The following is a 23,140-nucleotide window of genomic DNA, read 5'->3' on the forward strand; positions in this document are numbered from 1 at the left end:
GAAACGGCATTACCATAAAGGTTCTCGGCCATTTGGGGATCAGGCTGTGGATGCTATGTACCCTCTTTCTGGAGAGATACCTGCACATAAAAAATTTTGCTTACAATTTGCAAAGGTTCAAAGACCAAGAAGCCCACTCTTGGACCATTTGGGGGGTGCCCCATGGCCACAGAGTAAGACCACATTTTTACTATTTTTCTTTTCTTTTTTTTTTTTTTTGAGACAGAATCTCACTCTGTTGCCTAGGCTAGAGTGCTGTGGCGTCAGCCTAGCTCACAGCAGCCTCAAACTCCTGGGCTCAAGCCATCCTCCTGCCTCAGCCTCCTGAGTAGCTGGGACTACAGGCGTGCACCACCACACCCAGATAATTTTTTCTATTTTTAGTTGTCTGGATAATTTCTATCTATTTTTAGTAGAGACAGGGTCTCTCTCTTGCCAAGGCTGGTCTCAAACTCCTGACCTCAAGCGATCCTCCCACCTTGGCTGCCCAGAGTGTTAGGATTACAGGCATGAGCCACCATGCCTGGCTCACATTTTTACTATTTTTAAATGCCTACTATAAAATACAAAGGGTTGTTATTATATAGTCAAAATAACTAAAAGAGTGGAATTGGAACACTCTTCACACAAAGAAATGATAAATGTTTGAGATGACAGATATCCCAATTACCATGATTTGATCATTACACATTATATGCTTGTATCAAAATACCACATTCATACCATAAATGTATATAACTATTACGTATCCATAATTATTGAAAATTTAAAAATGTAAATAAGAAGGTTTAATATATAAAACGTATAACATTATAAAACCACAAAGCTGTGTACCCATAAATATCCACTATGAATATTTTGGTGAACATCCTTCAAGGTTTCTTACCATTTTACCCAAATGAGGCTATATTATTCTGCACTGATTTTCAGTCTGATTACTGGGCATTCTCCCAGGCCAGCACTGTAGTTTACTATCTCTTTAAAGATATGTGTATGTATGTGTGTATGTATATATATATATATCATGTTCTGTTGCCCAGGCTGGAGCACAGTGGTACGAACATAGTTCACTGCAGCCTCAAACTCCTGGGCTTAAGTGATCCTCCTGTCTCAGCCTCCAGAGTAGCTGGGACTACAGACATGCACCACCATCCCTGGCTAATTTTAAAAAGTTTTTTGTAGAGACAGGGTCTTGCAATGTTGCCCAGGCTGGTCTCAAACTCCTGGCCTCAAGCAATCCTCCTGCCTGAAGTGTTGGGATTACAAGGCGTGAGCCACTGCACTCAGCTCTTAAAGATATTTTTAAAAGCACAATTGTATAGTGTAGGTTAAATATGCAAACAGTGCTCTAGAGAGGCCAAACCCATGTGTGCTCCAAGGGACTGTCAATTTGAGGGTCCTCCGCGGGGGCCCCCAGGGACTCAGGGCCGGCAGCACGCAGGTACCTCCCGGAAGCTGAGCTTGCCATCAAAGTCCTCGTCCACCTCCTTGATCATGCTCTTCAGGCCCAGGTGGGTCTGGGGGGCCCCCAGCTTCTCCATCATCAGCTTCAGCTCCATCAGGTCGATGAAGCCATCCCGCCCAGCGTCATACCTGCAGGGTCAAAGGAAGGCATGGCCAAGACAAAAGGACACTTGTTAGTCTCTAAACATGAACGTCTCCTGCTTTGCAACGCCCACTGGGGGCCCCTGGTCAGAAAGGACCATTTTTCCTCAAAACGCCTTTGGGCTTTGTAAGACTCAAAGTGGACCTTGTACTACATGTTGGTTTTCATGTCTTTTATCTCCTTAACTAGGCAGTAAGTTTCTAGAGGGTGAACAATATCATCCCTTTTTACCTTTATTTCCCCCAGTGATGGTCAACAAACTTCACCTGAGCACCTCCTAATGCTGGACCCCGGAGAGGTTGCAGGAGCTCGCCCCTCACACCCAGGACGACTGACAGCTCCAGCAGCCGCCTCTTGGCCGCTGTCCCCACATCTCTCCCACACCCATTTCTGACATCCTGCCTTCCGTCCTGCTTGTCCTGCGTCTCTGGAAGCTGCTTCCCACCCTTGTTCATGGCAGTGACTCGGGCCTGGTTGTGGCTTCAGTTTTGTGCTTCACTCATCTGGTCTCAGGTCTGAATGGTCACATCTTGTAGGTGACTGCCCCTGTGCTGGCTGTCCCCTCACCCCCAGCGCCTGCCTGGAAACAAACCCAGCCTCACCAGGTGAAGGGTCCGGCCTATCCGCTCTCCCTGGGTCAGCCATCTTCAGCCCTGGTGCTCCGCTTTCTCCCAGCCACTCCCCCACCACAGGGTTGCCTCAGGACGCCCTCGCTCCCTCCCTTCGAGTCCTTCCTGTTTCCTGCTACCCAGACACCCCTTGTCGCTCAGGTACGGACACCTTGCTTTAAAAAACCAAACCTGTTCACAACAGCCAAAAGGTGGAAGCAGCCCAAGTGTCCACGGACAGATGAACAGATAAGCAAATGGAGCACATCCATACCCTGGAATATCATCCACAACAAAAGGAAGGAAATTCTAACACCTGCTATAGTCTGGGTGAACCTTGAGGACATTCTGCCAAGTGAAGTAAGGCAGGATGAAAGGACAAACCCTGCATGATTCCACTTGTGTGAGGTTCCTGGAGGAGTCAAATCCACAGCGACAGGAAGTGGAAGAGGCTGCCGGGGGCTGGGGGAGGAGGAAATGAGGAGTTAGCGTTTAATGGGTAGAGGTTCAGTTTGGGATGAGAAAAAGGTTCTGGAAATGGATGGTGGTGATGGTGGCACAGTAATGTCAATGTACTTAATGCTGCCAAACAACACACTTAAATGGCTAAAATGGCAAATTTTACATTAAGTGCATTTTACCACAATTTTCAAAAAATTAAATAAATAAGGCTGGGCACAGTAGTGTGTGCATGTAGTCCCCCTTGGAGATTGAGGCCCAAGGATTGCTTGAGCCCAGGAGTTTGAGTCCAGGCCAGATTCAGTGGCTCACGCCTGTAATCCCAGCACTCTGGGAGGCCAAGGCGAGAGGATTGCTTGAGGCTGGGAGTTCAAGACCAGCCTGAGCAACATAGAGAGACCCATTCTCTACAAAAAATTAGCCAAGTGTGGTAGCAAACGCCTGTAGTCCCAGCTATTTGGGAGGCTGAGGCAGGAGGATCCCTTGAGCCCAGGAGTTTGAGGCTGTAGTGAGCTGTGATGACGCCACTGCACTCCAGCCTGGGGGACAGAGTGAGACCTTGCCTCTAAAAATTAAAGAGAAGTAAAAAATAAATAGAGAAATCAGATTTCCTCACTATCCATCTGTACCCCCCACCCCTAGTAACAAAACCTCACAATTACCGAGAACAACCACTGCCACCCACCACCCACCCAGAAATGCAGCCTGTGGGCAACTAGAAATCTCCTGCTGTGGGCTGGTGGTATTTCAGGCCCCAAGGGCAGAATGGGGAGGAGGCCCAGGAATCCCAGACACACTCCATTCCAGCCAATTCCAGGCCATGCCTCCCACCCCGCTGCCCCCTCCCTGCTCAGCAGGAGTACTGTTTACTCAAGCAGCTCTGTGCCACCCTGGGCACAACCTCCTTGCTGGAAAAGTTACACTGCAAGGCCCTAAAGGACACAGATGAGATCCCTGGATGGCTGGTGGTGAGCTTTGAGGAGCCCAGAAGTCACACGAAGAGAATGAAGCCAGACAGAAGAGGCCACATACTGTATGATTCCATTTACATGAAATGTGCAAGAGGCAAATCCACGGAGACAGGAACACTAGGAGTTGCTAAGGGCTAGTGGGGAGAGGGGATGGGGAATGACTGTTAGTTGGTGTAGCTTTCTTTTTAGGCTGATGAAAATGTTCTAAAATTAGATAGTGATGATGGTTGCACAACCTTGTGAATATACTAAAAGTCACTGAACTATACAGTGAATTTTATGGCATGAAAATTATTTCAATAAAGCCATTTTTGTTTTAAGTAAAAAGACAAGTAAATGAGGTCCATCCCCAAGTGAACCCTCGGAAATCATCGATTCTTTTTTCAAAGTGCTCACAAACCATCCTTTGGTAACACTAGATCCTGGGCTGGCCCACCTGCGACTCACGTACTCTGCCCAACCCCTAGAAACCGAGCAGCGCCTCGCTCATTTCAGACTCTGCACCTGTCATTCCCCAATCCCAGCTCCCCTGCCCCATCCCCCCACCCTCAGCGACTCCCAGCTTTCCTGTCTCTAGGATTTGCTTCCTCTGGACGTCGCATATAAATAGAATCATACAATAGATGGCCTTTTCTGTGTGGCTTCGTGCACTTAGCATAATATTTTCAAGGTTCACCCATTTGTAGCATGTATCAATCAGCGCTTCCTTTTTATTGCCAAATGATATTCTACTGTATAAACAGGCAAGGAAGCGCTTTCTGGCAAAACAGCTGACTAGAAGCGACCTGAAAAGTAAAGAAGCTCATGCAAACAGGCTGGGAGGGACAGTCTCTGGTACACAGAGTCCTAGTCAAAGTAAACAGGTTTCTTCAGTGTGGAACTTTCCAGAGCTTTCTATATGGTCATGTGTCCAAAAGATACAAGAGGGAAACAGAGCACAGACTCATCTGACCGCATAATCCTCTGCGTTTGGGGATTTTTCCATCCATTAGAGAAGATGCATCTTGGCAACTGAGTGTTCCAAGGAAACACTCGGGAAGCATTTCTCTGAGCAATTCAACATTAGAAGGGGGCCCAGTTAAATGACTACTAAGGTCTCTTCAGTGCTGAGATTTGGGGATAATGTCTTCTGCCCACTGCTCAGCACACATATATTCCAACAAAATTCTCAGAGGAGACTGAAGCAATGAAGGTGGCGCTTTTTTCTTTTTTAAGAAATGGGGTCTCACTCTGTCACCCAGGCTAGAGTGTAATGGCCCAATCACAGATCACCATAACCTCGAACTCCTGCGCCGAGTAGCTAGGACTACGGGTGCGTGTCACCACGCCTGGCTAATTTTTTTAGTTTTTCTAGAGATGGGGTCTCGCTATTGCTGAGGTTGATCTCCAACTCCTGGCCTCAAGTGATCCTCCCCCATCAGACTCCCTCCCAAAGTGCTGGGATTACAGGTGTGAGCCACCCGGCCTGGCGAAGGTGGTACATTTAAGGCGCCAATAGCTCAGGCATAAACAAAGAGTGTCAGCAGAAAGGCAGGAAGTGAAGGGAGCTGGGGAGTAACTGAAGTGCTTGGGTGGAAGAAGAGAGGCGCCCCAGGGACAGGAGATGAACCGGCTGGGAGGATGGGAGGATAAGCAAAGGTCAGGGAACAAGGCAGGGATCTGTCTTCAGCCCACAGGGAGAGGAAGGACCAGGGTCAGGGGTTCCCAGCACACCCCGGCTGGAGCTAGCAGCCGCCCGCAGACCCAGGGTCCAGCACACGTGAGGTCGGGCTCCTCTCCAGCACGAGGGGAGGGGTCGGAGAAGTCATCCCCTTACTCCTCCTCTGGGGTTCACATTGAGAGGAGTCGAGAAGACTTGGAACACCTTCCCTCTAGCCCACAACATTCTTCAGTCCTAGCAAAAAGGTCAAATACGAGGCCAAATATGTCAGAAAGGTCCTCAGCAAGGTCTGGGCAACAAGTTGAAGGAATTTCAATTTCTTTAAATGGGTGAGAAAATTTGGTTCAATCCCTTAGAGAGTATGTGCTTGGAAACAGAAACCCGTCACCCCAGCGAGCAAACCCCGGAAAGGGAAAAGGGGTGTTCATGCTCTGCTGGGAGCCACAGAGCCAGGGGGGCACGGGGTGGGGGGAAGGGAAATGGGGATAAAGTGAGTGTGTGGATGGACTGTGTAGACAGACGTGGAAGAGACGTCTCCAAGGCGGAGCAGAGCAAGAAAGACAGGAATCACCACCCAGCCACCCCCTGCAACCCCAGGTGCTCAGTGAAGGCCGCTGTCTTTTGTTCCTGCTGGAAGCATCAGCCAAGTGCCATTTATTGAATCCTGGCAGGACTCTAAAGTGACCACATCAGCGGCGTCCTCCTCCCCGTGGAGCTGGGGTTTATATTCAGAGGCACGTCCTTCCCTCTTCAAAGCGACCCTCTCTGTGGGTCTGTCTACACTCACTTCCCCCAGGGCCTGGATGTGCAAGACAGGCGGGGGGAAAAGCCTCAGCACTTCCTTTCATCATCTTACTATTTTATCTGCTCCTCTCAAAACACCTGATGACCACATGGTGCGCCAGACACTGGAGGGTTCAAAACGTTTAGCAGCTAGAACTGGTCTACTTGGCAGTCCCAACGCATTGTCTCATATACTGACCCTTCTGATCTTTACAACAGTCCTGTGAAGAATTAATAATAGCCGCCTGCCTTTATTGTTGACGGAGAACTTGCAAAGGGCCAGGCACGGTGCTAAATTACCTCGTTTAATTCAACAGGGCTGTGACGTGACAATTAGTAGCCCCACTCCATAGACGGAGAAAACTGACCGACATGGCAAAGCCCATTCCTACAGATCAGAACCAACCTGGGATCTTCAAGCAGATGCTAAGCTTTCTGCGGGCGCAGGGAAGGCAAGGGGGAGCACATGCTGGGTTTGTGCTGTGCACCCGAGCTCATAAGGGGCTGGGGAGGCGCAGCTTATACTCAGTGTCCCAAAGAACAGGTCACTACTCTAACTGTGAGAGTTATACCTTTTGCAATTTGTATCTGAAGACTTAGGCAGATGTGATAAGAGCCACATTTCTGAGTCCTGAATATTTGTGGATTCTGATTTTGGCCTCAAAGCGTGGTCCCGTGGACTACCAGCACACGCAAAGTAATTCATTTGGGGGCAAGAGGAATGCTGATGTTGCCATCTTACAAAATTCTGGAGAAACAGTCTCACCAGTGAAGCCCTTCAAATAAATTTCATCTGATTTAATATTTCAACGCCCCTCCAAGGGATGTGGTACTGTTTGGCTGACGAAGACACTGAGGCCCATCAAGGTAAATCAGCCCAAGATCACTAGGCCATGTGAGGTTAGCGGAGAGGACCCCGCCTAACCTGCTAACCCGCAGCCCTGCCCTGGGCCAGGGGAGTTTGGTTTCGGGGGAAGGAGATTTGATGTTCAGCTCAGTCCGCAGAATGCCAAGGTTAACAACAACAGAAACAGGGGAATTAGATATTTTTAAATGAAGAAAACAAGATGAAGAAACAAGATAAAGGCCTTCCTGCAGGTTTTAGGACACCAATTTTGTGCATCACACTGGTGAGTGTGGCTGGAGGAGCTGGAAGGGAGGAGCCAGGTCTCCAAAGCAGGAGGGGGGTGCAGACACACTGGGGAGCGGGGGAACACTCATCTTTAACCTGCTGGAAGGTCCCTCTCTGCAAGCAACTGCAGTGTGAAAACTGCTTTAGACAAGGCCGCCTGCAAACTGGAGATCTTACACCAAGGCAAATGCAGGCGGATTTATTGTCTTCATTCTGGAAATGTCCATTGCTCCTCCCATGAAAATGCTATCACATTCTTTCAATCTGGAATCCAGCCCTGTAGAAAGGGAACCCACCTAGAATAGCTTGGCTGGCACCCCTCCCCCAGGGCAGAGACGCCCTTCCCAGAGCTGGGGCACCTGGCAGGGGAGGCCCCACAGCGCCTGAGCCCGGGCTGAGTCATTCCCTACAAACCCGGCCTATGCGGCATCCCCTCCTCACTGCAAGTCATCACAACCTTTCCTTTTCCTCCCCACACCTTTCAAACGCTTCCAGGCTTGTTGGAGCTCTCTAAGCCTCCAGCTCCTCCTCTACCAACATCTTAGCTCTTTTCTCTGCAATTTAAATTGTAACACAGATTTTTCTTATTAAAGGCAACCCAGGCTAGTAAAGAAACACCATCCATATTCCAAGACCCAAGACCCCGCACCAGTGTTTGCTTCCTGGAGCTCCCTGGAGGATGTGTGACCTTTTCCTATATTTTCTGCTTTCTCGGTCCTTTTCATCTTTATATTCTCCAGTCCCGCTGGCACTCGGGATGGCCCTGCAGACGCAGACCTGGGTTCCAACCCAGCCCTGCCGCTTAGTTGGGAGAGGTTGGCCCCATCTGTAACCCAGGTATACCCGAGCCCTCGTGCCTGGGGAAGCCATAAAGGGCCCGAAGGAAACAGTACTCCCGCACGTGGCACTTGCCCCAGTAACAATCAGGGGAGGGGACTGTTTATAAGAAGACCTGTCTGCAGTCACGAAGAGGAAGCAGACGGCTTCCAGGGCTTCTACTCGAAAGAGCTGCCCACACCAGCTGGGTCCCAAACAGCCTTGTCATCTTCAACATTCTGGGGAAAACCCAACCCCACCACCTGCCGCGGCCCCTTGCGCTGCTTCTCCACGACACCCTTACCGGGGGACTCGCAGGGCCCAGCCCTATCAGAGGACAAGGCCTGTGCCCCCGGGCCCACAGAAGAGGCTTCTCGACTCATTTAACGGTCAGTCGAGGCCACCATTGAATGCTGGGGTGAGGTGAGAAGGGCTGAGCTCCCTGACCACTGGGCCACGCGGTGCATGCCCATCATCTGGGAAAGCCCCACCCTTCCCGCCACCCCACCAAAGGCCAGCTGGCAAGGGGACAGCAGCAAGGGACACGGGCCAGTCTCCAGGGTCTGCCCCATTTCAGACCCCTCCTCAGTCCACGAGTCACTTATTCTTTTGGCTTCCACTGTGCAGAGCCCCTGGGTTTTCTTGGTTTCACCTCACCAGAATAATCCTGCTATTAACAGAAAAGGGAGCTGGCCAGCCTTTGTCTGCCAGAGGCTCGGCGTCAGAAACTCCCCGGGGATCCCTGAGACGGGGTTCTCAGGAGGGTGGCAGTGCCCCAGAAAATGCCTTCGTATGGGGAGAGGCTGGCCTCCGCCTCAGAGACCACCAGGACACTGGAGCACCCTGCTTCTCTCACGCAGAACGCCTGGTATGGAAATCACGTCCTGCCTTTTCAAACAGGTGCCAGCTATTCAAAGTGGGGTTCCTTCCCAGACCCAGGATCGTTAGAAATGCAGAATCTCAGGTCCTCCCCAGACCTGCTGAATCATAACCTGCATTTTTACAAACTCCCTCACAGCTCCCCACCCTCCTCACCCCCAGGATCTTTCAAGCCAGGGAAGGGCAGTGTAGATTATACCCTCCCGCAAATAGGTGGTCTTTTCAGGGACCCTCCTGAGGTTACCCTGGGGGTGTCCCCAACTGTATCTACCCACATGAGCTTCCCCAGTGTCATAGGGCTGTTGTCCCTTCTCCATATGCCCCTGCCTGCCTGGTTCTCTGAGTTTCTGCGGGTGGGTCTTCCTTAGCTGCTAAACCACCTGCTCCTCCTGCCCATCTGCTGCAGGCTGGGAAACAAGATCTCCTAATGTTATAATTGCTTGCAAAGTAAGAGTAAGCAGGTTCTGAAAAAGGGCCAAGGGACCCTGTGAAGTACAAAAGCTTTAGCCCAAAGTTTTTGATTTCCAGCCAGACTGCTCATAGCCACATTTGCCCGGGTGAGCTCCTGGTGCTCCCTGTGCTCCACATACTTGGCTCATTCACTGCGCACTCACCACCTGGCTCTCTCTACCTGGGGCCTCTCCGGAGCAGAAGGAAAGCACAAAGACCAGTCCCAGTGGGAAGCAGATTGCAAAGACACAGTGGGGCTGTGTGACAAGGCCCCGAGCACAGGGAGGTGGCTGGGGCAGAGGAGGAGGAAGTGACAGGTGCAAATGGCAGAGCCATGGGAGGGAGCCACTGTCACCAGTCGAGCTGGGCCTGCCAAAATGTCCCGGAAGTGGGGAGTAGGGCATTCTGAGAGAGTTGTGTCTTCCTAAAGGCAACAAGGGCATCCCCCAGAGTTTGAAGCAGGGAAGCAACATTAGCTGACCGTCCCAGAAAGACCTCTCAGCTCAGCGTGCAGGATGGATTTCTTGGAGGGGAGTGGTCTAAAGCAAAGAGCCCAGCTGGCACAGGCACAACAGTCCCGGCCGCAGAGGGATGCAGGGCCGGCAGGGGAGGTGACGGCAGCACTGGGTGTAGGCCTGAAGTACAGCTTCCTCTCTTCTGTGCAGAGCCAGTGTGGTAGGGCTCACTTCTGGCAAATTCCCTTCCTTTTCTGGTAAGAGGCCAACATTTTTGCAGGCTGCAGGAGACCAGTGGAGGATGGGACCCGCCCCAGTCAGCTCCAGCACCCTGTACTGTGTCTGGAAGTTTATAAAGAAAGTGGGGCAGCAGGGCCAAGCTGGAGGGCCACCTCCACCAATGCCAGGCACCCACGGTGCCCTCAGCACCTTTTGAGACAGCTACCCAGGCCTTCAAGACAAACAGCTTGAAATTTTTGTCCCAAATGCATGCAGTGGCACTGTACGGCCCCTGCCGAGGACTGTCACATGGATTCAGAAGGAGAGAGGGCAGTGGATGATGACACGGGATGGCCACTCACTACACCAACCTCCTCCAAGCCAGGGAGGTTTCAGCTACATACAAATTCTCCCACTGACGCCAGCGACCCAGTGTGGAAACAGTGCGACCAGCCTCCAGGACCACCCCACAGGAACATGCCAGTGACAATGAGGTAACAGGTCAGGAGTGCAAAGTGCTCACACAAATGCCGAGGACACTCTGACCAGGAATGACGGGTGGAGAGGGCTCAGCCTCGGAAAGCCCCCCCGCAGCAGCACGAACGCAGCAGGCAGCAACCGTGTCTATGGGTGAGAGCCTCGGCCGGCTCCTCCTGAGGACGGTGGAGGGTGGCGGCTGGGTGGCAGCTGCTGGGGTCAGACTCCCCTGGCTCAAAGCCCGGGCACCATCACGTGCCATGCTGGGTGTCCCTGGTGAGTTACTTGAACTCTCTGGGCTTCCAATCCCTCCTTTGTCCGGTTGTTGCCAAGATTAAAGACAAATGAGCTCCGAGCAGAGAGGCCATCACATAGCAAGAGTTCACTTCTTTAGTTCTGGCTAATGCTATCTCATTAACAGAAAGACCCTAATCCTGGATTCTCCTATCGGAAGTATTTGGAGCTAAGGGGAGGCGTCTCCTCACTGCACCTTCACAGCAAAGAACCGACAGGTGCTCATTAGATACCCCTGGCTGGGACAGGCCTTGCAGCCTCCTCGCGCCCTCCCACCGTCAGGGATTGCTCAGGGCAGGCTCCTACGGGATGCCTGGTCCCTTCCTTCTTCCCCCCTTTCTGAATTCCCAGGAGCCCAGTCGATCCAGGGGACCAATGCCCCCCAAACAAACTCCATCAGGGCTGAGCCTGGTGCAGCCCAGGCAGTGCCCCGGCCCCGACTCCCAAGCCAGGGGGAGGCTCCGGGGCAGGGGCCGTGCAGCAGCCAGGACAGCGCAGGTCGACCCCTGTGGACCGTGGGGGACTCAGCCATCTCAGCCAGCACTCCACGCCGGGAGGAAACGCACCCTGGGCTGCCATCCTTTTGGTGCTCAGAGTCTGTCTCCACCCTACCCCTTCCCTGCCAGTGCGACCTTTTCCTGTGTCCCTCCCCTGGGCTCACACCACCTTAAATCCCGCAGCCCTCAGTGGAAAGAACCGTGGGCTGGAACCTGAGTGCCCTAATTGAGGCCATGACTGCACACCGAGCGGTCACGCGATCTCACGGACAACCTGAGAAGGTGGTCACTTACCTTTTTCCGAGTCTCACTTACAGGCATGGGCCCATGCGGACCAGTGGCTCTGCTCCAGGGAACCGCAGGACCCACTGAAGGCTCACGTTACTCCCCACGGCCACAGTGAGCTGTGAGGCTCCCCCGGGTAGTAATTAGGGCCTCAGGGTGGCTGCAGCCGGCACAGCTCGGAAACCCTTCCAGAGGTCAAGGTGCCCGTTCTGTCCATGGCCCCGGCAGGCCGGCCCTGGGGTGGGTGTGGGGACTGCAGGATGAGGTTAGCCACACTCGACCATAAACATCCCGTCTCTGCTTTCCCAGGGCGAACTCTGGAGGGGGAAGCCTCATAAGAATCAACAGCAGACCTGAGTACGATCAGCTGGAAACAGGAGGGTGAGAGAGAGGGGTGGGGGCCGGCAGCCCAGTGACAGTGGGCACCAGGCCAGGAGCCAGTGAGAGAGAGGAATGTGACAGTGGGGTGGGCCTTAAGGGTCAGCAGGAAGAGTCTGGACTTCATTCCATGGGCAATAGGGAGCTACCGAATGTTGTATGCCACCCTCCTCCCCCCAGACCCACAAGGGTTTCTGCAAAAGGAAGCAAGGCAATGAGATCTGGGCTCTGGGAAGGTCCCTCTGGCTATGACACGTACGATGGATGTGGGAGGCCAGGTGTGAGGCAGCTGCCCCTGGCCTGGGGCGGGTGGCCCAGCAGGGCCTGGCGGTCAGCAGTCTGCAGAGACTGACAACCATGGCCCTACCTGGCTGTGCAGGGTCCGTGTCAAGGATGGCTGAGAGTTGGAGCCCGAGAAGCTGGAAGGTGGGAATGACATTAATGAGAGAGGCTTGTGACACGGGGGACAAGAGTGCCGGCCACCTGGGTTCAAACCCCAGCTCTACCACTTACAAGATATGTGATGTTGGACAAATGACCTGACCTCTATGCCTCAGTTTCCTCACCCATAAAATGGGGCTGATGATAGCACCGACCTCGGAGTGTTGTGAGGACTGGCTGATCCCCCACGTGTAAATTGCTAAGAACAGCTGCACACAGTAGGTGCTCTGTCGGGAACGTTGTGGTGGGGGCGGGGGGCAGTGCTCAGTAAATTCGGCCGTTATAGGTAGGGGGACACGAGGCATTTAGAGAGAGAGGCAGAGAGCCTGTTACCACCAAGGCCACACCAGGCAGGAGCAGGGCCAGCGCTTCTCCAAGGACGCACAGAGCCCCCAGTTCCCCTGGCAAAGAGCCGGGATTGTCAGCAGCCAGATGTTTTTGACAAGAGCTGTCCCAAGGCACAAAGGGTGTTCAGTGAGCAGTGCTGGGGGGGACTGGGGTGGAGCTGTCTAACCCTAGGGCTGGGATCAGCTGCATCCCTGGCTGGGGGGAGGCCCCGCTGTGTCACCACCAGGAAGGGTGCAGCGGCCAGCCCCAGGCACGGGCAGTTTGTAAGTCCTGAGCAACATCCTCCTGCCTCCTGCAAACTCGATCTGCGTTGGCAGAAGGCAGAGGGTGTGTCTGCAACCCAGGGGCACCCTGGATAGGGAGAGACCAGGCAGCCACACCACCCACCAAAGCTGGAATCAGAGCTGGGGTGCGGCTGGAGTCCACAGCTCCACCCGGCCCAGACCAGCACCCGGCTGTGAGGAGGCCGCTGACACCACCGTCACTGGCTACCCCAGTCTTAGCTCCGAAATCTTAGCTCCGAAATCAAAGAATTTACCTTCATTCAGCAACATGGCAGCGGTGGGGGGGGCGGGGAAGTGGGGAGGTGCTAGGCTAAGATTGAAAGAAAATAAAACCAGGCCTGGACACCCCCACGCGCTCCCACCCACGACTTGTACAAAGGCCTCCAAGCCAGAAGAGGGGCCCTTAGCTGCAGACCCCCAGGCAGCCACTAAAGGAATGAGGGACATCAAGGCGGGGTGACTCCTGGCCAGAGGTGAACGGCTGGTGATGACAAGGAGAATGAAGTAGGTTTGGGGCGAGGACAGGCGGCAGAAGATGGCAAGCAGGAGTGAACGTGCTGAGTGCTGGGCCCCAAACTCGGGGAGTGCCCGGCTCTTTGGCAGGTGGAGGGGCAGTGTGAGGCAGAAGTGGGGTCCCACTGAAAGTCGGCCTAAGGGGCAGTAGACACACACATCCCACCCAGCCCCAAATGCACACACAGCACTCCTAGCTGCCAGGGGTCCACATCCACCAGCAAAGAGAAAAATCACAGAGGATCATGATGACAATGACAGATGTGAGTGTCCCGTGGGAAAGACCTCTGCATTAGGCCCTCAGGAGCCCCCAGGAATGGCCTCAGAATCCAAGCCTGATGTTAAAAAGCCCCTCCCATGTACACAAAAGCACAGATGGACAGAAGAGCCATGGTACGTTATTCAGTAAAGAGGCCCAAGAGGGACACTTGGGGTCCACCCCTCCCTGCTCCCTGACAGAAGGCTCATGCTTGCAGTGTCCACCCCCCAGGGACCGGAGCCTACCCCCCACTCAGGCGGAACCAATCTCGGTCACTGCCTTTCTCTGACCAGTCACTGGCCTGGGTGGGCCGTGGCCCAGTTCTGGTCAATGGGATGCCAGAGGCTGGCTGAGGGGACACCTCTGGGGAATATTTCCTCCTTGTTTAGAAGAATCCTGTCTCTGGATTTTGTTGCAGCTGGATGTGACTCAGGGAACCGTCCTGCTACCAGTCTGAGAATGACACCAACACAGAAGTTGGCAGAGTGCAGGGGAGGATGGAACCCAAGTCCTGGATGACAGCAGCAACCACGCACACCCAAGGGCCACCCTTGTCCTCTAGACCCCCGATTCGTGAGATGATATGTTTCTTTATCAATTAGTGACTCTGGGGCAGAGTTTTCTAACACTTGAGCCAAAGGCCTCTCAACTAATACACAGCAGAACAGCACAGATCACCTCAACAATCTTGTTTAAGAATTTTTACCAGCTGGGTGCGGTGGCTCACGCCTGTAATCCTAGCACTCTGGGAGGCTGAGGTGGGAGGATCGCTCGAGGTCAGGAGGTCGAGACCAGTCTGAGCAAGAGCGAGACCCTGTCTCTACTAAAAATAGAAAGAAATGATCTGGACAGCTAAAAATATATAGAAAAAATTAGCCAGGCATGGTGGCTCATGCCTGTAGTCCCAGCTACTCTGGAGGCTGAGGCAGAAGGATCGCTTGAGCTCAGGAGTTTGAGGTTGCTGTGAGCTAGGCTGACACCACGGCACTCTAGCCAGGGTCCAACAGCTCAGATGTCCCCACATGTAGGCCTTCCAAGGACCATCCAGGACTTAGGACCGACAGAGCCCTTTGCTTACCAACACTCCAGGGATGCAAACACAGGAGGAGGTACAGATACTTGTCCCATGAGGACTATAAAATATGGAGGAGCGGCCGGGCGCAGTGGCTCACACCTGTAATCCCAGCACCTTGGGAGGCCAAGGTGGGAGGATCACTTGAGCCCAGGAGTTTGAGACCAGCCTGAGCAACATAGTGAGACCCAGTCTCTACAAACAATAGAAAAAATTAGCTGGGCATGGTGGTGTGCACCTCTAGTCCCAGCTACTTGGGAGGCTGAGGCAGGAGGATGGCTTGAGCCAAGGACTTTGAGGCTGTGGTGAGCTATGACCACGCCACTGCACTTCAGCCCAGGCAACAGAGTGAGACTGTGTCTCAAAAAAAAAAAAAAAAAAATTCGGAGGAGGCCAAGCACCGTGTGTGTGAACATGTATATGAATACACACGTATGCACGTTTGAGGATGCAAGGGTACGAGGGTGCCTGTGATGTACAGAGGTTCACAGAGCCTGACACTCAAGGCAAGTATGTGGACACCCCAGACGTACAGTGCCCTGAGGGTGTGCTGGGCTCCCGAGATGGAGCCACAGGCAGGCCTGGAAGCCACTACCTTCCAAGACCTGATTCCTGGACGCAGGTCATTCGGCACATCTCTGGAGACCCAGCAGCCCAGCCACGCCGTGCAGCCACGCGTGCAGTGGCCCCGTGTACATCAAAGCCCTCCCGGTTCCATGGACAAAGTGTTCCTGTTTACCAGTCGGATGGGGTATCGCAGGGCTGAGAGGACAAAGTTAGAGCCCCCTGGACCGTACAGCTTTGAAATCAGGCACTTTTTAACTAATCTTGCAAGGGAGAAGGGGAAAGGGCCTTTTCTTTTCTTTCTTTTTATTTTTTATTTTTTTGCATAATGTAAGATTTTAATAACTGTTTTCTCGCTCAATTTCAAATCCTCATCATTCAAATTCTCATAAATGTGATGGCTCTGTCACAAGCAGTGTGGAAGAGACAGCTGGGGGAGGCGGGGAAGGGGGGGGAGAATGAGGAGGAAGAGGAAACTCCTAGGAAGATGAAACCGCCAGCAGCAGCACCGGCCTCCAGCCCCTCCCGCACCCGCTCATCACCCACGCAGGCCAGTAAAGCAACCAGCGCTTAAACGACTCTAAGACTCGGTCCCAATGCATTCTGTTTTTCTGCCAGAGACCAAGGCCCCTAAAGAGAGGGCCAGCCTGGGGCTGCCCCCCAGAATTCAGACAAGCCCTGGGTCCTCTTACCTCACCCACAAATTCAAAATAGTCAGATGTGCACAGTCCAGTGCAGATGTGGGAATTTCAAACCCAACACGAATCACCACTGACTGAAGCTACAGTCAGGCCAAGTCAGAATCTCTTCCCTTTCTCCAGGGGAAAAAAAAAGCATTTAATTTTGTCCATTTATTTCTATCCACTTTTCCCATTTTTTTAAAAATTTTATTTTATTTTAATTTTTTATGTTTTTAGAGACACAGTCTCACTCCATTGCCTAGGCTGGAGTATAGTGGTATCATCATAGCTCACTGCAGCCTCGAACTCCTGGGCTCAAGCATTCCTCCTGCCTCGGCCCAAGTAGAAGGGACTATAGGTGCGTGCCACCATGTCCAGCTACTTTTTTGGGGGGGTGGAGGGGGAGATGGGATCTCACTATGTTGCCCACGTTGGTTCTCATTTTTAAAGTCAATTCACTCAAGAGATTAGGATGCCCAATGTGTGGGCCACCTGACCTCCACCTCCCAAGTAAACCCCCATAAGAGGGCTCTCACCTCTTTGGCAAATTCCTGCCTATACTCTTTTCTCCCTCCCTCAGAAACAAGACTAAGGAGGAGAAAAAGAAACTGGGTGGAGGAGTGGGGGCAGTGGGGGCGAGAAACGAATGCCACAACAAGTTTGCCTTTTCGGGTTTCGGTGGTGTCCTGGTGATGCGGGAATCTGGCATTGGCAGGGTGTCCATGACATCACCATTTCGGATTCTTAATAAAAAGACAACTTTCCCATAGCCAAATGCTCCTCTTCCCACCCTCTCTTTGGGGAATTGAAACACAAGCTTTCAGTTTGCTGCAAAAACATCACAGCTGCATTTTCAGATGCTGCATTTGGGTCCTGCCCTTAAGTGGCTGCCCTCACTGCCTCCCTTTGAAAGAGGGCTCTGGATAAGTCTGGGGTAATTAAAATTTCCTGCCTAGCCTTGACTGCTCCGCCAGCTCGCGTTACAGCCACGGACACACACTGTAGAGTCAGTTTCTTCTGGGCCTCCTCACTCTTCGTTTAAAATCAGGCCACTATTCTCTCGGCTCAGGCTATCTAGTAACATGCTTGGAAACGGAGAGGGAACTTTCTCTGGCCAGGCGGATGACGCCTCTGGCTTCCCACACTCATTAAGAAATTCTCTTTCTTCTGCAACATACTGTTTAGGAGCCAGGCTCATTTGTGTTAGGTCCTAAGGACACAAAGACAAACGATACCCACTCCAAGAACCCAACAAGCTCAAAGGCTGGAAAGGATCCAGTTTTGTTAAGCCTTGAAAATGTAAGAAATCTAAGCTAAAGACTTTTATATAGGAAAATAAAATTTAAAAGAACAAAGCATGCTTCACTGTATCTGTATAAATCTATCTAGCCCTGGACAAAAAGAATGCGTGTACTTTGTACTGGTCTAGTCAGGTTACCCACTGCAAGGAGCTAAATGAGCTAAGGCGACATCAGGATGTGAATCTAGAAACTCTGCTTAAAAGTGAAATTCTTGCTGAAAGTGAGTGTGCTCCTGGCGTGAGGTGGGGAGGGGGCTCTGTTGGTTTTGCTTTTGTAGTTAGGTGGCAAATGCATTCGAATTAGGGTCGGGCTTTGGGAAGACTGACTGACCTGTCCTCTGATGGGGGTGGGACTCACGCTGGCTTTGGATACTGAGATTCTGACCTTCCGAAATCTGAGCGCCTCCTTAGAGTCTTCCCATCCCCAGAGACGGTGTTGCCAGGACTGGGCATTCCTTCTCACCCCCTGCACCAAGCTGGATAGCGACCCACAAAATCCATGTCCACCTGGAACCTCAGAATGTGATCTTATTTGGAAATAGGGACTTTGCAGATGTAATAAGCTCAATTAAGATGAGATCATATTGGATTAGCGTGGGCCCCAAATCCAATGACTGGTGTCCTTATGAGAAGGTCATGTGAAGATGCAGAAACACACAAAAGAACACCAGGTGGTGACCGAGGCAGAGATTGGAGTGATGCATTCATAATCAAGGAACGCCGGCGACCACCGGAAGCTGGGACAGAGGCAAGAAGGATTCTCCTCTAGAGCCTTTGGAGCGGGCATGGGCCTGCTACGCCTTGATTTCAGACTTCTAGCTCCCAGAACTGTGAGAGGCTAGATTTCTGTTGTGTTAAGCTCGCCAGTTTGTGGTATTTTGTTCGGGCAGCCCTAGGAAACGAATCCACTTACCCAGCAGGGAGCTAACAAGTCCCTTCAACAGAACCCAGAAGGGCAAAGCGCACAGTCCCAAGCATACCTACAACTCGCCAAGCAGCCAAATTGCGGGTTAAATCAGCTTCAAGGGATAACTCAGACTTGGCAAAGTGAATTATTAAACAAAGAAGGACAACACAAATTTTGCACACCCATCAAAATTACATCGATGTGATAATCTAAAAATTATTGAGTGAAACCCCCTGGGCCTTCACCACAGGCTAAATATCGAGCTAAATGCTTCACACACATTAATTTATTTAATCTTCACAATAACCCCAAAAGGCTGGTCCTATTCTATTTTCATTTGACAGAAGGGGAAACTGAAGGCATAGAACTTTAAAGTAGGCTGCCCTAAGTAACCTTCCAGGTAGCAAGTGTTAGGGGTGGGGTCTGAACCCGGGAAGCCTGGCTCCAGGTTCGTGCTCCTCATAGCCTCACGAAGACTGCTGCTGCAGTGAGTGAGATCTGGAAAGTAATCCAATGGGAAACAAACTGGTGGGTTATATGTTCTTTAGGATCTTTAACACGCTTATCAATTTAAGCTGCTGCGACCACATTACCACCACTAGGTATGAGCCATCTGAGAGTGGGGACAACATAGAGAGGAAGCTGGCTTAAGAAAAGAGACACTAAGCATTGACGGCATCATCAGCTGAGCTCCTAGATCCAGCCATACCTGAAGCTAGTCATGGCTTTTTGGTTTCATAAGCCAAATAAGTCCATTTTTGTTTGTGTCAAATTTGGTTGCAAGTTACAGAAAGCCCAACCCAGAAAGAAATACCGTGTGTAGTGGACTGTCAGCTCTGTTGGGACACCAGACCACACGCTGCCTTCCCCTTAGCTTCATCCTGGTCCAGTACTTGTTTCCTCCCAGATGCCACCTTGCTTGGTCTCCCAAGACCCTCTGACCAGATGGACTCCAGTCCTCTTAGGCATCAGACTAACAAACTTACCCTTACAAAGACTGTTTGGCAGGAAAAACAAAAGAAGGCTGAGCGACCACAAAGCAAAAGGTCGGTCCCCAGGATGTGGAGCGGCCGGGCCCCAGCAGTCTCCCTTGAAAGGCATAACGCCAAATAAATCAAAGGGGCTCCAACAAATCATCACCTCGCTGGTTGCTTTTCCCTCTTCACCCCAGTCTCATTCTTTGGCCCCATCTGGGCCTTCCTGGATTGCCCAAACTAGACCCAGAAAACGCCAGACAGCAGTGCCTGGAAGCCAGGGACGGGGGTCGGAAGCACAGCGCGCAGAGGCTCCCAGGTGCGGGCCTGTAGACCTCTGCGCAGAGGCTGGGGCCGGGCTGGGCCACCGCGCCTTTAAATAGAACCTCCACGCGGAGCACAAACACATTCCATGCGCTTTTAAAAACGCCCCAAGCATGACCTGGCCGGCGGCCTCGGCTCCCCCAGGCATTTTTCCGGTCTCGGCCCAATTCTGGAAATAATATTAATAGATCGGTTAGGAGCTTATGGGGTGCAAAATACTTTATGGCCTTAAAAGGCAGGGACTATTACTGCTCCCACTCTCCAGAGGAGGAAACTGAGGCCCAGGGAGGTCCCAGGTGAAAAGGCCGACTAGCAGGTCTCCCCCCATCTGCCTGCCCCTTTCGCTCGTGTCGCCCCGGGTGGGCAGCTCCCCGCACTTAGGGGCCGACAGAGCCCGACCGGTGCCTGCGGCCAAGTCCGGGTCCGCGGGCGCGTCCCGCGCAACAGGCAGGAAGCGGGGAAACAGCCGACGGCGCCCCGGGAGGTCCCGACCGCTCCGGGACGTCCTGCTTCTCTCCCAGCCGAGTTTAACCAACTCCCAGTTTCCCGGACCCCAAGCGGCAGCCAAGGATTAACTTTCCCATTTTGTTTTAAAAGACAAAAGCACAACAGGGGCTAATTTCTCCCTTGGGGGATAAAGTTAAAGCGGGCAGGTGAGGCGCGGCGGACGCGCCCTTTCCCAGAAGCTGCGCTGGGCGGGCCCGGGGACACTTCTGCGCCGCATCGAGCGAGCGCGGACCCCACTCTCGGGGTCCCGGCCCGGTCCCCCCACCGAGCCGGGGCAGACTCGGGCGCGCAGGATCTGGCTGCGTGGGACCAAATGCTAGAGCATCCCGGGACCCCCGCCCCTCCTCCTCACCCCGTCCCGGCCAAGCAGGGCCGGGGACTCGCGGCCCCGTCCCCCCTCCCCGGGCCTGCCGGGTCCGCGGGGGCGCACGGCGCGGGCGCTCACAGTTTGAACATGCTCTCCAGGTCCTTGATGAGGCGGCGGCTGAACTCCGGGAACTCGGTGTAGGGGTTGAAGACCTTGCAGCGGCGGGGCCGCGCCGCGCCCTCGTTGATGTCCAGCCGCCGGCTCAGCTGGGCGCTCAGCTCGGCGTCGGCGCTGGCCGTGGGCGCCCGGGCGGGCGGCGCGGGCTCGAGCTCGGGCTCCGGGGCTGGGGCGGCGGGGGGAGCCGGCTGCGGGCCGCCCTCCTCGGCCTCCTCGAGCCGCAGCCGGCGCTGCAGCTTGCGCGCCAGCTCCTCGCTGGCCATGGCGGCGGATCGGAGGACGCGGGGGCCCGGGACCGGACGCAGGGACCGGGCGGGAGGCGCGCTGCTTGCGGGTTCGTGGCTCCAGGACCCTCCGCCGAGGCGGCGGGCACCCAGCGGGGGGGAGGGGCCGCGGGCGGGCGGGGCGGAGCCGCGGCTGTAAGGAGGTGCCGGGGCTCGGGGCCCGCCCACCTGGCGGGACAGTGTCTGCGCGTCCCTGGGATCCCGACCCTCTGCCCCTCCCCGAGGCTGGGGACGGGAGGCTGACAGCCCCTCGGGCCAGGGCACGGGCCCTCGGACCAACTCTGACCCTGCCGCCCGCGTCCGCTCCCGGGTAAACGGTAGCGGGAAAAAGTTTCACGACGGTTCGGGCGGTTTCTTTCTGGTCCCCTAGAAGTGCCCCGACTGGAGGTGCTCGCGGCCCGGAACAGGCGGCGGCGAGCGCCCGCGGGTGGCACCCACGCGCCCCCACGGCTGGGGCGGGCACCCACGCGCCCGCGGTCTGCAGCGGGAGGCGCCAGCAGGGAGCGCGGGGCCGGGCAAGCTGCTTTTCCAAGACTCATTGAAAAGACATGTTTCCAAAACATACTAAAAATACTGAAAACAAGTAAGCAAACAAAATTAAGGATAGCAAGCGAGCGAGAAAAAATTCCTGCTTCTCTTGGAGGTTAAGCGCAGCTTCAGGGGCTCCGGCTTTTTTCCGTGAAACACATAAGAAGAAGAGGGAGAAAAACCTCGAAAATAAAGAAATAAATCAGCATTTTAAAGAAGAAGGAAAAACAAGTACAGTCGTCATTCTCCCTAAGGAAGGCTGCTGTCGATGGCTGTTACATCAGCCAAGCGTTGAGAAGAATCTTGTAAACACGGTCTGCCCTGCCCGGGACGACTCTGCTCTGACCGGTCCTGGGCCGATGACTCCGAACCGTGTCGCGACCCCGCCAGCCAGCCGTGGGCGGCTGAGACCAAGGGCCAGCCTTTGTCTTGCGCGTGGAGGCGGAGTGGGGATTCAGGGCATCCGTATGGACCTGGTGATTAAAATGTTATTTTTGAAAGAAAAAAAAAAAGCTGTTAGGGAAAATACTTTTTTAAACAATAAAAGTATTAAAATGTTTTTTAAGAGATGGGTTCTCGCTATGTTGCCCAGTCTGGCCTGGAACTCTGGGGTCAAGGAGATCCTCCTGTGTAGCTGGGACTACAGGCAGGTGCCACTGTGCTCCCAGCATAAAAATCTAAACATCCCTGCTGAACAACTTGGCCTGGTTCTGCAAATACATGTTTTATGCATGAAATGGCAATTGACTGACCCCTTCTAATATATCACAGGGCGTTACACTTCGTGACCTGGTGGTAGAAGCTAAGAGGTTCGCTTTGTTGTCACATCTGTTTTGAGCATTTTATGTGAAATATTTCACCAAAAAAAAGTTTTAAATTCTTAATAGTTTCCGTCAACAAGAAATTTTGCATGAGTAGGTAATAAAACTTTTAAACCATTTTTTACATGCTGAAATTTCCAACAGTTCACATTAAATTTAAAGAACCTAATAGCTCTTCCTTCTTTTTCGTTTATGAATATAATGCTGAAAATGCTTGAATTAATGGGAGTGGATTTTGAATACAATTCCACTTTTTCATTTAAGTGTTTCCAAATAAGGAAGTGCTTTTGCATAATGTGCATGTGCAGTGTGAGCAGTCACCTAGTGCCACTCAAAAGGCACATCACCTGCAAGGGGCAGAGATTGGGGGCTGTGTCCACCAGACACCCCACAAATAGAACATGTCTCCTAAACTATGCCCTGTCCCTGCCCTGCCCCTGCCTGGAAAATAGCAGTTGCCCAAAATGTTCACCAGGCAACACCTGCCCACCCCTCATAATGAAGTGTCAGTATCCCACTAGTGACCACCCCAGGTGGTCACAGTCAAGGCCAAGGCTGAAAAAACCTGCTCTCCTTCTCCCCTTCTCCAGTGTCCAGCTGCGCACCTGACAACAAATTCAAGCACGATTGCTGAGTGATGGGCCCATATCAATCTCACTGTGCAAATAAGCCCCATGCTTTGTAAAATAAATTTCTATGTATAGAAAAAAATACTATTACAAATGATTAACAGTCATAAATTCTAGGAGTCCAGGTCATTTTCATTCTGTTTTTCTTTGTTTTTTTTTGAGACAGAGTCTCACTCTGTTGCCCAGGCTAGAGAGCCATGGCGTCAGCCTAGCTCACAGCAACCTCGAACTCCCGGGCTCAAGCGATCCTCC

At 52.9% G+C, this 23,140-nt stretch overlaps 1 protein-coding gene across 1 annotated transcript in view; it reads right to left on the reverse strand.

The window, feature by feature from the left end:
* Positions 1-21,060, reverse strand: part of EFHD1 (EF-hand domain family member D1) — a 32,522-nt gene extending 11,462 nt beyond the window's left edge. The window contains exons 1-2 of the mRNA XM_045559623.1: positions 20,588-21,060; positions 1,446-1,593 (exon numbers count right to left, since the gene is read on the reverse strand). Of these exons, the coding sequence (XP_045415579.1) occupies positions 1,446-1,593; positions 20,588-20,889 (450 nt within the window). The 5' untranslated portion in view covers positions 20,890-21,060. The remainder of the gene's footprint in view (positions 1-1,445; positions 1,594-20,587) is intronic.
* Positions 21,061-23,140: the final 2,080 nt, after the last annotated feature.

The sequence above is a fragment of the Lemur catta genome, chromosome 8 (assembly GCF_020740605.2).
Source record: "Lemur catta isolate mLemCat1 chromosome 8, mLemCat1.pri, whole genome shotgun sequence".
NCBI lineage: Eukaryota > Metazoa > Chordata > Mammalia > Primates > Lemuridae > Lemur > Lemur catta.